We start from the raw sequence: 11,724 nt of genomic DNA on the forward strand, positions 1-11,724 counted from the left end.
TTTCTGCTGTTTGACAGCTCAGTACACCCCCCTTGTGTTCAAGTCACAGACCACTGCCTTTCCCCAGATTTACATTTCACCTTACATTTGCACAGCCTACTTTACCTACTCATTGAATAATGAGTCTACCCTTCTCTTATCCCCCTTTACACTGAAACAATACATGAAAAACCTTTCACTGAGACTCTGGATAGGACTTTTGTGAAATTGAATCATGTGTGTGATGGTTTATAAGCTAAGTTGTATAAAAAATAAAAATTAAAACCACCTGAAGCTGCATCGCTGTATCACTTCTTTAGTAAAAGTTCATGCAAAACTATAGAGAGAGGCTGTGCCCTGAAACGAGGCGCCATCTGGTGGTTAAAAGTGGGTCTCAGTCTCAGAAAGGCCCCTGCAAGATTGGGTGGAGGCTGGACCTTTAGACAGACAGGCTGTGTGTGAGTCCTCTGCTGCAGTCCAGGCTGAAACAGTGGACACTTTCATTTGGCGTCATGTCTGCGAGGTTTGTATTTTTATTTACTGACTGAAGATTTGTTTGTTTACGTTGTTGCACAGGCAGCTGAATACAGGTCAGAACTTTGCTGCTTTTCCCATGTATAAAATATGTTTTCACATCTGTTATGTGCAGGTTGTTCTGTGGATTTCTGCTCCTTGCAGTGTTCCTCAGTGGACTGAATGGATCAAGGTACAGTGGTATAAACCAAACTCTGCTGATGTTTCCTCTATTTGCGTGTGCATCTGCCAGATGTTTGCATAGCCTGTCTGACACTTTCTATAACAGACCAGCTGTAAACCAGGAGCTCTCCACTATTTTCAATGAGCTGTGGAGTTTGGATGTGAATCGCATGACACCTGTGATAGACTACACGATCTCTATTCAGGTGAGAAATCTTTTCTAGTTTATTTAGCGCCTGCTATGTAGTGATGGGTCGTTCGCGAACGAAATGGCTCTTAGAGCCGGCTCTTTGACGTGAACAACGCGAGCCGGCTCCTTATCGCGAGCCGTCACGTGGGTTTTTTTTTTTCTTTCTCTCAGCCTCTCTCTCGCACTTTTTTTCCGTTTCACTCTGCACGCGAGCCTTGTGCTTTACGCTGGGCAGAGGGGGGAGGGGCGGTAGTTACACTCAGTAGCACAGGAACAGAGCCAGATAGAGAGAAAGAGAGGCAGGGACAACAACATTAGAAAGGTATAGTAATCATCCACAACTATTTTCGGTTGCAGATGATAAAGGATTGAGAAAGTTTATTCATGCAGGTCCATATGACAGAGAATATGCATGTTCTTTTAGTTTTCATATTATAATTTATATTTAATTGTGTTGTGGTTTGCAGTGTTTTGTGTTCTTTTCACTTTAAATTTGTGAAAGGAAAAAGCTGAAAATTTAAATAGTTAAAAGTTGAAATGTGAATAGTTGATTTTTGTATTATATGATTTATTTATTACATTTTATGTGGAGTGAATAAATAAAAGTATATTTACGGTGGCCCCTAGAGACAAAGCACATACAAACTTCAAATCACGTACGAACTCTGAAGCATGTACAAACTCCAAAACACGTAAAAACACGTACAAACTCCAAAACACGTAAAAACTCCAAAACACGTAAAAACACGTACAAACTCCGAAGCACGTAAAAACTCAGAAGCATATAAAAACTCAGAAGCACATAAAAACTCAAAACACGTACAAAAGACAACAGAAGTGCTCCAGGATGCTGGGCGCAGTGTTGAGCCTTTGTTATCTTGTGGCTACACAAGCCAGCAAGTACCAACGACCGGATTTGGTGTGTGGTAATAACAGGTAAATGAACTTTTTTTTAAATTATTTGAATATATATATGAGTGCCTGTGTATAAATACACAAACAATACACACATGCTTTCAATTGTGTAATTTAAGTGATCTAGTAGCTCTGCTTTGGAAGTTCAGTTAATGCTAGAAATGTGTTTTGGAGTTTGTACGTGTTTTGTCTCTAGGGGCCACCGCATATATTTATATATAAACATATATAAATAAAACCACTTGTTTTTACGTTAGTAATTCCTTTTGTGCATAATTTTATATTATTGTTAATAATAAATTAATTAAAGCAACAAAACAACCTGAAGAGCCGGTTCGGAGCCGAAAGAGCCGGCTCTTTTTAGTGAGCCGAACCGAAAGAGCCGGATCTCTAAAAAGAGCCGGAAATCCCATCACTACTGCTATGTCTTGTGTTTGTACAAAGAAGTGTTCTGTGTTTGAATTGCCTAGGGTAGAGCAAGCTTTGTAAGTCAGGGCATCCACACGGTGCAGGATCAAGCCTCGCAGCCGCTCTTCTCCAACGTTAATGAGAGCAAACTGAGAAATATAACCACTTTCTCTAGTAAGTGTGTAGTTGTGAGCACTCTGAGCTTAAACATTCAGATCGTGTTTGCAGTCATCACTGTAATAAATGGGATTTGTGGGCTCACAGGCTTTATGACACTGCTGGACAACTATGAGCGGTCTACTGGCGTGACGGAACAAGTCACCACAGAGGAGCTCACAGAGATGGATCTCTTCTTGGACGCCGTCTTAGAGACAAAAGTCATGAAGGTATGCGTCACAACAAGCTCTGTCGAGCAGAAAGTTTACATTTGAGCACTTCAGTTACTCCATTCTGTTGGAGAAACCTGGTAGTTTCAGTCTGAATGTCTCCTCACAGCAACAAGACAATTGTTTTTGGTATTGCACAACTTTCTATTGTTTCCTACAGTTCATGGTTTTGAGGCTGCAGCTGAACTCTAGAAGGAGTTTTATGTTCTTCCTGTTGCACTGCTGCTCTGCACACATTACTTCAAGACATTACAGAGGCAAAATAACATCTGTGTGCAGCTGTGGAATGTCGCTCTGGCCTCAGCGGTCTCCCAGAAGGGGATCACTGCAGGAATGTGGACATGATGTACTTTTTGTAGGTGGAAGAAACCCCACGCTTTTCAGTGATCTCAGCGGGGGGACATGAGACAAATTCCTCACAATAACCCCTCCAACAGCGGAGATGCTGTGCTTTTCTCTTCAGAAATAGCACAGCATCTCCTCCTCTCCTCTGGGCACACTCAGGTTTGCAACCATGAAGAAGCCAGAAAGGAAATGGAGGAGGATGTCAGATATTAGAGGATTTCTTTTCACAAAGTTTAAATGAGAAATCAAAAAAAAGAATCTTTAATAACACAGCTAAAGTGAGATTCTGCAACACTATAATTTAATATGCATTTCTTTGGTAAGAAGTATGTGTGTTTCTGTTCTTAAATTGATCATCACCAGCCTGGACTCCAGTGGATTTGAACATGTGTTTGTTGGCGAGACAAAATCAGGAACAGAAATCATTGGTTTTCACAACTGGGTCCAGTTCTACCTGCAAGAGAAAAACCAACACTTGGACTACAAAGGATATAAAGCCAGGGAGCATGATTTGGTAAGAATAACAGTTCACCAGACAGAAGAGATTCATTTCCTTCGCTGGTAACATAAACATTCATGCTTTTGTCACAGCCTGATCAAGATGACCACGTTCTCAACCTCCAGTTCAGCTGGCACGGTGTGGTGAAGCCCGTTGGCAGCGCCTTCATTGGCACCAGCCCCGAGTTTGAGATGGCCGTCTTCCTCATGAACACGGAGAGAAGCACCACAGTTGTAGTCAACATTGACCAGTGTCAGATGGAGCTGGTGGTGATCAGACACGGGCGCTCACTCGGGACGGCGTACCCCAAACTGCTCAGCAGCAACAGCAGACATGTCAGGCAGCACGCGCACTGATGTGATCCATCATTTTATTCACTTCTGATAAAAACTAATCTTTGTTCAGCAATACGTGGCCTCATTGATAAGGAACTGACCTGCCTAATGTACTGCAAAGGACATTTACATGTATTTCAAGATCACTGTGACCTCAGTAGCTTTAAATAAAATGTTATTTTGGAGTTCAACATTTTTATTTTGCACAGGTTTTTTTTTTTTTTAGAAAACAAGTCTTTCAAGGCATTTACATTTATTCAATGTAATATATATAGAACTGTGGCATGACCCTTGTGGGGACAGTAAAAGCGAACAAAAGCGAGATCCCGCAAGTGATGAAAAGTAAAGAAAATCATGTGTCCTTCCTCCCTGATGAGGCTTCAAAAAAGAAGGTTGTCCTGCTCCTGTCATCCATGCACATACAACCAAGCATAGGACCCACTGAAAACCTGAAATTATTGGATTTTAAAACCAAGCAAAGGTGGTGTTGATACTTTTAACCAGATGTGCACTCATATGGCTGTGGAAGAAAAAACAAGAAATGGCCCCTTTGCGTCTTCTATGGCATGATCATTGTTGGTGTGAACTCGTGGATCATTCACAATAAGAATGCAGTGAAGAGAGGTGACAACCAAATGCAGAGGAGGCATTATATGCAGGCTTTGGCACCGGCACTTATCAAACCATTGGCAGAGGCTTATGGCGTTATTTTTGTGCCACTATTCTGAGCGCACGTAAAAAAAGTTTGCAGGTGCAAGTGTTGCATTTTGAGGAGAAATTTATTTTGAGCGAAGAAAAGCTGAATTTGAGTGAACAAAATTCATTGCTGCATGCAAAAAATGTATATCCGTGTTTGCTATTATCCATATACACACGCACAATAGCAGCCCCTCTCGCTCAGTTTTTGTATTTGCGCTCGCAATGTGTCGCTCACGCTCTCAACATTTCTGCCCGTGCACGCTCAACTCTTTCTGTACACCGTTATATTTGTGCCACAAAACCAGCCAATCACAGACTTGGATGCAAAAAAATCTGATTGGCTGTTTTTGTCTCCAATCAGCTCGAAAGGACGAAATGCAATATCCCAGAATCCATTTCGTCCAAAGCTCAAACGAGGCAGTGGCGGAGGAACACAGAGTGGCGGAGTTTGAAATATTACTCTTTCTGGGACACAAAATAAACTTTTAAGATATTTTCATGTTAGAATGTAGCTGTGTGAACTTCAAATATCTGCTCGATTTATCAAGACATCACATATTTGCATAAGTGCTCCAACGTTTTCGGAGATGCCTGTTACCCACCAGCTGACCGGGTGGGAACTCGGGTTAAACATAATATATAAGGCTGAACTGACAAAAAAATCACCGACTACACCACCAGGTATTATTGGAAAAACCATAAAGCCTTTGAACGAAAACAAACGCTGTTGTGACAGTGATGTACACTGTTTTGTTGGTATATATGTATGATTTGTATCACCTTCATGTTTCCAGCTTTACAGCTGTGGCTCCAGCAAACATCAGCTGATACTAGAAATTAATTTTAAATAAATTCTAACAACAGCTGATCAATTTTGAACGTGCTGCTGTTGTTGTTTAGCGCAACATCCGCTGGTTTCCTGTTTCTGGCGCAAAGTGGGAGATAAACAAACAAGAGAGACGATCAGCTGATCATTGATCAGTTTCATGATTGAAGTAGCAACAGGAGAGGGAGGGAGAATGAGGAGAGAAGAGGCAGCTAAGACACAGAATAACTCCAGCTTTGTGTCTTTTTTATTCTCGCTGAAGTCTTTTCCCCTCAATACGGATGTATTGTAATTGGTCCAGCCCAGAGTTGATTATTACCAGCTGGCTAATCCACCACCTTTCATTGTTTATACCATTACAAAAACAAACAAACTAACATAAAAATGAAAAATCACCATTGGCCCACCGGGCAAATGCCGGGTAAATGCCCAATGGCCAGTCCAGGTATTCGGTCAGCTGGTGGGTAACGGGCATCTCCAAAAACGTTAGAGCACTTATGCAAATATGTGATGTCTTGATAAATCGAGCAGATATTAGAAGTTTACACAGCACCATTCTCGCATGAAAATATCTTAAAAGTTTATTTTGTGACCCACAAAGAGTAATATTTCAAACTCTGCCACTCTGTGTTCCTCCGCCACTGCCTCGTTTGAGTTTTGGACGAAATGGATTCTGGGATATTGCATTTCGTCATTTCGAGCTGGTTGGAGACGAAAACAGCCAATCAGATTTTTTTTGCATCCAAGTCTGTGATTGGCTGGTTTTGTGGCACAAATATAACGGTGTACAGAACGAGTTGAGCGCGCACGGGCTGAAATGTTGAGAGCGCGAGCGACACATTGCGAGCGAGCGCAAGTGCAAAAACTGAGCGAGAGGGGCTGCTATTGTGTGTGTGGATAATAGCAAACACTGAAATACATTTTTTGCACGCAGCAATGAATTTTGTTCACTCAAATTCAGCTTTTCTTCGCTCAAAATAAATTTCTCCTCAAAATGCAACACTTGCACCTGCAAATTTTTTTTACGTGCGCTCAGAATAGTGGCACAAAAATAACACCATAGAGGCTTCCCTCTTCAAATCTGACACGTCAACTCACAGTCCTGATCTGTAGCATCCTCGACATCCCTACCCTTGTCACTCTTGCAGGTAAGGCAGGACCAGCAGTAGAAGAAAGTAGTATTCCCTTAGTGAGGTGTGCTGACTGCCCCGCAGGCTTGGACAGGAAGTGTGTCCATGCCATTATTACCCTGCGTGTACTGACAGCATGTAAGGAATGGCTAAGTAAGAGTGGTCCTAGAATTTGCATGTTATCCTTATTTAGGGCAGTGCTTATGGATAAATATCACAAAGTGGTGATTACCAGGGGAATTCATAGGGTGAAGAAAATATTTTAGTCAATTGATCATTTTCACCCACTCAAAAATGCCATTTCTTGTTTCTCTCTCCTGCAGCTGTTCGCATGTAGAACAGCTGTGCCTTCACCAGGGAAGTCTCAAATGTCCCTGGAAGGGCAGGTCAAACCCCAACTTTCCAGTGTCATTATTTTTTGTTTAGGAATTTTTTATTCTCATATTCCTAATTTTTCAGTAACTTTGGAGCATTTCTTTAGGGTCCCCCCATGACATTTGTTTTGTTAGACATGTTGAAAATACCACAGTTGAAAACAAAAGAAGACCACTCTAATTTTTTGTCATAATTTGATATATTTCTGATGTTAGTGATGGTGTTACTCTTTATAGTGACAGTGTTCTAGGGTTAAACATGACAGTGAGTTCAGCACACCGTTACTGTATACCCATTAGTTTCTCCCATACTTGAAACACATTTTAATCAAGAAGCATTAAAATTTATCAGAGTGTGTAAGGGCTGGTGTGTTCTGTTACCTTCAGGAGGGCAACAACTTCCATTTTTCCAGTTAAAAAGGGAAAACAAACAAATAAACAGCAAGTTTGTTTTTATTCATAAATCATGGAAAACTATTTGCACTGGGTGCATGTTTATGCACGGTCTCCAAATTGAACACTAGAAAAAACAATATGTCAGAAATGACAAACTGGGACAGCACGTTCCCCTTCACTCTGCAACTCTCTGTAAGCGAACAGCCTGCACACCTTTACAATGTTTTCTTTCTTCCTTATTGGAGTTATTTCTGAACCAGCTGCCTAATCCAGATCTTATTTCACCTAACTTCATATTTACTCTATCTCTCTATCGCTCTCCTGTTTTCTTTAATGAACTGCTTTGATGAAATTTTCAATTCCATTTTTTTTATATAGTGACAAATTACAACCTTTGACTTTGGAGGGTTGTACTTGGCCTGCTACGCTGGATGTAAGAAGCTCTTCTCTCAACTGATCAACATTCCCAAGGCCACAAGGTGGTCTAGTACATTGGCTGTTGCCTTTTCTGTGTACTGAAATGAGGGGATGCAGATAAATGCAATTGCTGTCGGACTATCCAGTCTTTGAGTGATGACGTGATGAATCCTGTTTCTGGGCCCAAAGTGGTCTGCATTTAATAAAGCTGATGTGTTTTTATCATGTTTTAATGCTTTCTATCTTGTTCTATTTAATCTCAACAAGCCTCTAAAACAGTCAGTGATCACTGTTGGCTTCTCTCAGTTTTTATTAGGCTACTACTAATCATTTTAAAGCTCAGTTTTTAAACCCTTAAGATGTAACTACAGCCCAGCCCATGCAGCAGTATATTAATGACTAACCTCGTATTGTGGATGGATTATCTCAGTGGTTTTCCTGTTTGGTCCATTTACAGCATCCTGCCATGGGATTGCATTTGCCCCTAATCATTGGGAACCCTCACATTAACTTTTATCGAGTGGGAAAAAAGGTTTCCGTTCGTTAGCGTTCCTCCTCCAGCTTTACTGTTTATGTTATGTTAATATAGCTTTGTTGCGCTAGCGATAACGTAGCACATCATTATATACCAGCTAGCCCAACCTCAGTAGCCCTACAAATGTCGCTGCTGTTTAGTTTTCTGTCTTCATTTATGTTGGAAGTGATAGCAGAGCTGTACGTTTTAATTTGTTTCATAAATTGCTCAGTCAGAACATGGTATATTATATTTAGATGGCCGCTAGCGAGCTAACTCCCTGCTAACTTCTAACTCCGTTAAATATCATAAATTGTGTTTTCATGGATGTCTGGATGTTAAACTTAATTGTTACACCTGGTAGAACAGCCACACTGATCATTTTATTACAGATGAGAGAATTTAGACAGTTTCTAACTCTCAGTAATGCTGCAGTGATCATTTGACTAAGGGACTTGCAGCGGAGTTTGGGCCCAGACATGGGCAATGACGTCAGACTTAAAGACCGGATAGGAAAACCCGGACATTTTTATCAATCTCAAAAATCACCCCAGACGCTCCGGATGGAACGTGAAAAGTGGACATGTCCGGGGAAAAGAGGACGGTTGGTCACCCTAATCAACTTACCTATGTCACTATACTTAAATATGTAGTATTCTAATACCTGGGAATACCTTAAACCTAGCTGTGGGCTGCACAGGGTTCTCAGGGAGAGCAATATTGAGAGACCAACAAAAGCACCACAAGAGAATAAGAAAACAATCCATAATGCAAAAACACACCAAAACATAACAACTCAAAATACTGGCTCAAACTGACCCAGAACCGTGACAGGTAAGGAGATGTCATTTCAGGACTTAAACCAGACTCTAAGAAATTGCTGTGTCTAATTTTGCGATGCTGCGAGTAACAAACTGGGTTCCGTCTGGAGGTTGAAGAGGAACTCTCCCTCGCCAGGCCGACAGCCGTCTGTGCCACAGTTTATCTCATCTCAGTTTATCTCATGGAGTGCAGGGCTAAATTTAAAATTATTAGATATTTAAGACAATGTATATATTCTTCTATGACAAAAAATACAAGTGTTCATTTAAGCAAATAAACAGAGCCGTAAGAGATGTTTTTCAGAAATTGTTGTCTTTATTTTGATTTGCAACTAACAAATTTTTTTAAAATTTGTAGTTTTTGTTGTGCTCTCTATTATGTGAACCCCTCACCTAATTTGTTATGTTTTTTAACAAATTAAACCCCAACAATCAAATGATCCCCTGTGAGCAAGCACTAGGCACAGTGGAAAGGAAAAACTCCCTTTAAACAGGAAGAAACCTTTGACAGAACCAGGCTCAGGAAGGGGCAGCCATCTGTCGCGACTGGTTGGGGGGTGAGAGGCAAAAGAAAAGAAAAATGAGAGCACAAGTTAGCTAAATGTTGCGCACGTTGTCTAACATGAACAACGTATGGTTTTCTGGACTGTGGATGAAAAGCAGTCCATCATTACTAGTCTTTAAAAGGGAACTAATCCATCACCAAGGTGGCAATATGGCTCAAGGAGGCCATAGACAGAGTTAAATAGGCAATCACTGTTAAGCATTGAAAAGCCCCAGTAAGCTGCAGGTATAATAAGGCCTACTGCGGCAACACCTAAACCTATTTTAAGTAGGCGTTTGGCACCATGACGCCATGAACCACTAGTCGGAGCCACGTCAGGAGATGGTTCTGAGACAGGACAATCAAGCTCTTCAGGTTGAAGACCAAGATTCTCCTGTGTCGGGACCACATCAGGAGGTGGTTCCAAGGCAGGAAAAAAAAGCTCCTCGGGTTCAGGAGCAAGATTCTCCAGCTGCAGAGGTTCACCAGTGATGTTGTGAACAGCAGCTAATATTTCTTCTTCCTCCTCCCTTCTCAGCTCATCCTGAAGATTATTAATTATTTCTCTTTTCATTTTAAGATGTTCATAAAGTTCATCTATGAGATCTTCGTTATGAACAATCTTGAAATTTTGCTCTTTGACTTTTTCTTTCAGCCAAAATATTTGCAGTGTCAGACTTTCTGTTGTCTTTTCTTGATACTCAAGATTTTGTAAACGTTTCTTGAGATTTGTGTTCGCTGTTTTTAATTTGTTTATCTCAGCAGCAATGCTGCTGTTCTGTCTAAGGAGATATTCTTCCTTTTCCTGAAAGTCACAGTGCATCATTTGAACGGCTTTAACCTGTTCCTGCAATTTAGCCTCCAGAGATTCCACCTGTGACTGTTTGTCATCCAGAGCCTGTCTCACCCGACGCTGAAGAGTACAGATTTCTTTTTTCAGCTCAACTATCTGTTCAGTCTTGTGATCTATTTCTCTATTCTGTTTTTCTATTATCTCTTCTTTTTTTGATATTTTATGGTGAGCTTCTCCCACTTGGTGCTCAAGTCTCACTAACGCTTCCTTGAGATGTGCGTTCTCTTTCTTCTGTTCATTTCTCTCCCTTTCAATCTGAGACAACTCAGCAACAATGTTGCTGTTCTGCTCAAGCAGAGATGCTTCCTTTTCCTGAAATTCATGGAGCATCATCCGAAAGGTTCTAACCTCTGCTTGCAAATTTTTATTCTCTGCAACAATTAGAGCTTGGATGTTATCTGACTGTTGAGTCACTTCTTCAAGCTCAACCATGCTTTCCCTAAAGTGGACATTCCTGTCATGCACATCTCTACTCATTTGTTCACGCTCATTTTTAAAGCGATAGTAATTCTTTTTGTAATATTTCTTTTTGCGCTTTAGGGTGCTTAACTCCAACTGGAGTTCTTGTATTTTCATTTGAAGGTCCCTAGGCTCCGATATTTCTCTCTCCACTAACCCACATAGTTCGATTGATTCCGCTGGAATCGCTCTGTCAGACTGTGAATTATTGACTATTTCTCGTGACATTTCTTTAAAAGCTTAATGCAACGTGTCGAAAGAAAAATACGTGTGCTTAATTATTTAACTTTAAAATAGTCCCTTTCTGAAAGGTTTCTGGTTTGCTAAACACAACTCGCTGTTTCTGAAAATGTTCCAAGTAAAACTGTGTTTGCAACGGTGAAGAGGGGGTATTTATAGACTTTCGTGGCTGCGAATTTGACGTCAGCGCTCTTTGAGCCTTTGATATTTTGTTTCTCTCTCCTGCAACTGTTCGCATGTAGAACACCAACTTTCCAGTGTCATTATATTTTGTTTAGGAATTTTTTATTCTCATATTCCTAATTTTTCAGTAATTTTGGAGCATTTCTTTAGGGTCCCCCCATGACATTTGTTTTGTTAGACATGTTGAAAATACCACAGTTGAAGACAAAAGAAGACCACTCTAATTTTTTGTCATAATTTGATATATTTCTGATGTTAGTGATGGTGGTACTCTTTATACAGGGAGTGCAGAATTATTAGGCAAGTTGTATTTTTGAGGAATAATTTTATTATTGAACAACAACCATGTTCTCAATGAACCCAAAAAACTCATTAACATCAAAGCTGAATGTTTTTGGAAGTTGTTTTTAGTTTGTGAGGAGAAAGGCAAAGGAACTCAGACTCAAGATATCTTTTACATGTGCACACATGGACGATCCCCCCTCATCCCCCGATCCATCCTGCAGCAACGTGTG

The 11,724-nt window shown here is 40.6% G+C and overlaps 2 protein-coding genes across 2 annotated transcripts; one reads left to right on the forward strand and one right to left on the reverse strand.

The window, feature by feature from the left end:
- Window positions 1-450: 450 nt before the first annotated feature.
- LOC146569248 (uridylate-specific endoribonuclease C-like) lies at window positions 451-3,948 on the forward strand. Its single transcript, XM_085281399.1, has 7 exons — window positions 451-502; window positions 629-685; window positions 782-881; window positions 2,251-2,362; window positions 2,453-2,574; window positions 3,203-3,433; window positions 3,511-3,948. The coding sequence occupies exons 1-7, from the start codon at window positions 492-494 to the stop codon at window positions 3,772-3,774; spliced, it is 897 nt and encodes a 298-aa protein (XP_085137525.1). The 5' UTR covers window positions 451-491; the 3' UTR covers window positions 3,775-3,948.
- A 5,297-nt stretch (window positions 3,949-9,245) lies between these two features.
- Window positions 9,246-11,241, reverse strand: LOC146569249 (uncharacterized). The gene has a single exon (XM_085281070.1). The coding sequence runs from the start codon at window positions 11,012-11,014 to the stop codon at window positions 9,611-9,613; it is 1,404 nt and encodes a 467-aa protein (XP_085137196.1). The 5' UTR covers window positions 11,015-11,241; the 3' UTR covers window positions 9,246-9,610.
- Between the last annotated feature and the right edge of the window lie 483 nt (window positions 11,242-11,724).

Source organism: Mchenga conophoros, linkage group LG7 (genome assembly GCF_057382185.1).
Source record: "Mchenga conophoros isolate Kocher_MC1m ecotype Shallow Benthic linkage group LG7, M_conophoros_male_GT1.1, whole genome shotgun sequence".
NCBI classification, from domain to species: domain Eukaryota; kingdom Metazoa; phylum Chordata; class Actinopteri; order Cichliformes; family Cichlidae; genus Mchenga; species Mchenga conophoros.